Genomic DNA, 4,187 nt, shown 5'->3' with positions numbered 1-4,187 from the left:
CAGCAGCAGAGCCTGTGCAGAGTCTGGTCCCTGACTGAACCCACTGGCTCCTCACCTGCCACCAGGATGTCCAGGGGGTCACTGGGGGCCGACCACTCAGAGGAGAGGTTGTATCCACTGTAGCATCTGTACCGGCCCCCGTGGGAGCTGCTCACAGTGTCCAGGGGAAAGTGGGCCTGAGAGAGCCCAGCCTGGGGTTGCAGGACTAGGCTCTGGGGGAGGTCCGGTCCCCACTCCTTGTGCAGAGCGAATCTGTCATAGCCGCCATCAGAGCGACACTGGAGGGTCAGGTTCTGTCCAGAGGCTACGATGGGGCCCTGCTGGCTCAGGAGAAAGGGCTTCCCAGAATCACCTGGGGAAAACAGACATGAGTTATAGGGCTGCTCCTCCCATAACCCCTTCTCCTGTCCCGGCACCCAGGTCTCACTGTCTCTCTCTATGTCTCTGGCCTGGAAGCCTCTGTGCTCCCCTCACCCTCTCACATGGGGCTCCCTTCACAGCAAAGATGCCAATAATGTACCTGGTGCCGCAATCCATGGATGGGACAATAATGGACTCACCTGGGACCAGGAGCTCCAGGGGGTCACTAAGTGGTGAGCACACCTGAGATATATTCCTGTAGCAGCCGTAGCATCTTAATGTCCATCTGTGAATGGGGGTCACGGGGCCCACAGGGAACAGGGCTTGGACCTGCCCACTGGGCTGTGGCTGTGAGTCCAGGGTCCAGGAGAGCCTGTGATCTCCTTCCTTAGTCAGAATGAACCTGTCAAATCCCTTCCCTGAGCCACACTGGAGGGTCACGTTCCCTCCTGAGGTCACCACAGGGCTGGGCAGGGCTGAGAGGCTGGGTTTGCTGTAGGATCCTAGGAGAGGAGGGAGCAGCGTGTTAAATGGGGCTCACACCTCCCTCATGTCCCCCAGGGCTGGGCTGTGAGAGGGACACATCCTGAGAGCAGACCCCTTTCCTGAGGGCAGGGCCTGAGGCTGGGACCCCAGAGTGTCCTCTCACCTGTCACCATCACCATCAGCTCCAGGGGGTCACTGTGCTCTAACTGGCCAGTGGGGCTGCGAAAGTAACAGCGATAGCTCCCTGCATCACGCTCTGTCATGTGTGGGATGGAGAACTTGGCCTTATCCCCAGGCTGCTGTGGCTCCTGTGTTTTCCATGGTACTGGGCTTCGGTCTTTCTCCAGATGGTACTCCACAGCCTCTGGGATCCCCTGACACCAGATGGTCACGGAGCTCCCCCGGGGGATCACAGGGCCTGGCTCTGCCCAGAGGGTGGGCTTGGGGACGGGCCCTGGAGGAATCAGAGGCTGGGTCACAGGACATTCCCACCCCTGGTTCCAGCTCTTGGACCCAGATGCCCGCCCACCCCCCGTCTGTCAGACAGTACCTTCCCCAGCTTCCCATGGGGTGGCCCTTGTCCCCAGTGAGAATTGAGACCTAGGACAGCTGGGGAGACTCACCTGCCTGCACTGGGGTCCTGAGGCCCACACTCAGCCCTGGAAGAGAGTCCCTGTGAGAGATTTGCCCTCAACCCTGAGCAGCTCCCTCCTTCCCAGGATCCTCCTGAGTCCTGGGGCCCTGACAGACCAAGGTTCCCCTCCCCCCTCCCATCTCACCGAGGCAGAGCAGGGCCTTTAGAATGGGGGTCATGGCGTCTTCTCCAGGAGGCCTCAGCTGAGCAGATGGAGGAGGCTACGGTGCCAGTAGGATAGATGGACAGATGCACGGGTGGTGGTCACTTGGAGGCCCCTCCTGCCTGTCACAGGGTTGTCATGTCAGTGGCCTGCAGGTGACGGCACAGTCTCTCTAGCAGCCTGGCTCTCATTTTCATGGTGAAGCAGGAAATAGACCCGGAGCGTCCTGAGAGGCCCCTTGCAGGTGAGGTAACCCAGGGCATGTCCTTTTCTGTCAGAGTCTCCCCCACGGGGTCTCCCTCCTCCTCAGCCTGTCCATTAGCACCTCCCTGGGGTCCTCACCATGGATAGTGTCACCCGGCCTGGAGATGCTTCAGGAAGACGTAGGTCCCTGTGGCTGCAGAGCCCAGATCAGCAGGGACACACTCACCCTCTCCCTGTGCAGCTCAGGGCGATGTCCCTGTGACAATGAGCACAGAGGGGAAATGCCGGGAAATAAGGGAAGGAAACGGGTCCCTTCTGTGGCCCCAGAATCTGGGTTTTCTTTCTAGCACATGTTTCTTCATGAACTTCCCTTTTTCTCAGCCACAGCCTCCAGCCCCTCCTTCCTGGAACCCGCCTCAGGTTCCTTTTCCCCCTCAGGGCCCCTCGTTCCTGGGGCAGCGCTGTCCCCCTGGGACCATGGCTTGTCCTAGACAGTAAGAAGATGTGATTTGGTCTAGAGCTTTGGTTTGTTAAGGAAAATTCCCTTTTTCAAATACTTGTGTCCCACCTGCTTCCTGTTTGAACTGAGCAGTAATGTCTTGATCAGGTGTTTTCATTTTTTTTTTTTACAAGAGAACGCCCACTCTTATTTACTTACTCTTCAGTGACTTTAACTCCTGAGGGTTACAGCACTCCACGCATTCAGTTCTCAATGGTCTTAGCAGGACGGTTGCTCTGGAATTTGGCAGGAACCGTCCACTGTTTCCACCAGCAGGACTTCCCTCTCCCCAGGTGACTCTGGATTTGTGCGCTTTGCCACCAGGAGTCACTGTGTTGCTCTCTGCTTTGTACACAGAGCCCATCTCTTGCCCAGACAGAGTTCAGTTCCATCTCTCACACACCTTCAGCTTTAAGGGCAGCTGTGAGCTCCCTCTGGTCCCCAGACCCCGCCTGCAACCAACAGAGCTGGTCTGAACCACAGCTTCCACACTTATTTGTTTTCATAGTAGTCCTACTTCCTGCGGGCCACACGGCCAGCAGCATGAGTGCCACTCATACTTTTCTTCTTCCTTCCCCCCCCCCCAACAAGTTAAAAAAAATATATAATATTTTTATTGATTTCAGAGAGGAAGGGAGAGGGAGAGGGAGAGAGAGAAACATCAATGATGAGAGAGAATCACTGATCAGCTGCCTCCTGCATGCCCCACACTGGGGATCGAGCCCGAAACCCAGGCACGTGCTCTGACTGGGAGTTGAACCACCACCTCCTGGTTCATAGGTCGACGCTCAGCCTCTGAGCCATCGTGGCCAGGTTCTTCTTCCAGTGTTAAGAGTTTTCTGCATCTAATTAAAGGTTGGAACCCTAAGTGTGCATTTTAACCAGAAACATCCCTCTCAGACGTTCGTCTCGCCTCTCTAAATGCGTTTACTCTGCCAGAGTCCCTATGACACCAGTGTCCAACATCCCGGGATTGTTCGGAAGACCTCGCTGCTACTAGGTGGGCCTGGAGTTAATTGTGCGCGATGATTTCACTTTTCAGATGACATTTTGACTGGTTCCACAAGGCTTCAGATATTCTACTTATACCAGAGGCAGTCTGGAAAATTCATCCTCGCATCACCAGGGCAGAGCACAGCCCTGAGGGTGGGGGTCATGGTGTCTCTTGTCTCGTTCTGGCTGTTGATGGAGGTAACCAAGGTGCCATCAGGATGGAGAGATACAGGGTGTGGCACCGGGAGGCTGGCCCTCCCTCCCTCAGGGCTGTCAGCTCAGCAGCCCCACAGGAAGGGGAACAGTGTCTCCCAGATGTTCGGCTCTCATTTCCATGATGGATCAGGAAATAGACCTGGGGTCTCCTGAGACGCCTTTGCAGGTAGGTGACCCTGTCAGAGCCTCCCCCACAGGCTCTCCTTCCTCCTCAGCCCGTCCATCAGCACCTCCCTGTGGTCCTCACCATGGACAGTGCCACCCGGGCCCTGGAGATGCTTCAGGAAGACTTTGGTCCCTTTGGCCTGCAGAGCTCAGATCAGCAGGGACACGTTCACCCTCCAACTGTGCAGCTCAGGGCGATGTCCCTGTGATAATGAGCTCAGAGGGAAATAAGGGAAGGAAACAGGTCCCTTCTGTGGCCCCAGAGTGTGTTTCTCTTCCTATCCCAGCCCCTGGTGACTCCCCTTTCTTGCAACAGCATCCACCTCATCAGGGCGGGAACTTGCCTCTGAGTCCCGCCTCCCCTCAGTGCCTTGTTCCTCAGGAAGATCTCTCCTCCTCTTCCCGGGCCCCTGTCTTCACAGTCGGTGACAACAAATGTGTTATTGCTCCGATTTGGGGAATAAATC

General features: G+C 56.5%; 2 protein-coding genes across 3 annotated transcripts in view; both read right to left on the bottom strand.

The window, feature by feature from the left end:
* Positions 1–1,694, bottom strand: part of LOC102752094 (leukocyte immunoglobulin-like receptor subfamily A member 6) — a 3,643-nt gene extending 1,949 nt beyond the window's left edge. Inside the window, exons 1-5 of one of the 2 annotated variants that reach the window (XM_015565809.1) lie at positions 1,626–1,694; positions 1,470–1,505; positions 1,010–1,300; positions 561–863; positions 56–352 (exon numbers count right to left, since the gene is read on the bottom strand). In XM_015565809.1, coding sequence (XP_015421295.1) covers positions 56–352; positions 561–863; positions 1,010–1,300; positions 1,470–1,505; positions 1,626–1,659 — 961 coding nt within the window. In that variant the 5' untranslated portion in view covers positions 1,660–1,694. The remainder of the gene's footprint in view (positions 1–55; positions 353–560; positions 864–1,009; positions 1,301–1,469; positions 1,506–1,625) is intronic. The other variant, XM_015565810.1, reaches the window with a different exon arrangement.
* The window catches only part of LOC107183551 (leukocyte immunoglobulin-like receptor subfamily A member 6), a gene marked incomplete at its 3' end in the record, with an annotated part of 18,530 nt that overhangs the window by 6,699 nt on the left and 7,644 nt on the right, over positions 1–4,187 (bottom strand). The gene's annotated exons all lie outside the window — the stretch shown is intronic.

This window comes from Myotis davidii, unplaced genomic scaffold (assembly GCF_000327345.1).
Source record: "Myotis davidii unplaced genomic scaffold, ASM32734v1 scaffold1642, whole genome shotgun sequence".
NCBI classification, from domain to species: domain Eukaryota; kingdom Metazoa; phylum Chordata; class Mammalia; order Chiroptera; family Vespertilionidae; genus Myotis; species Myotis davidii.
Note: the sequence above shows the minus strand (reverse complement) of the source record. Positions and strands in the feature narration are given on the sequence as shown.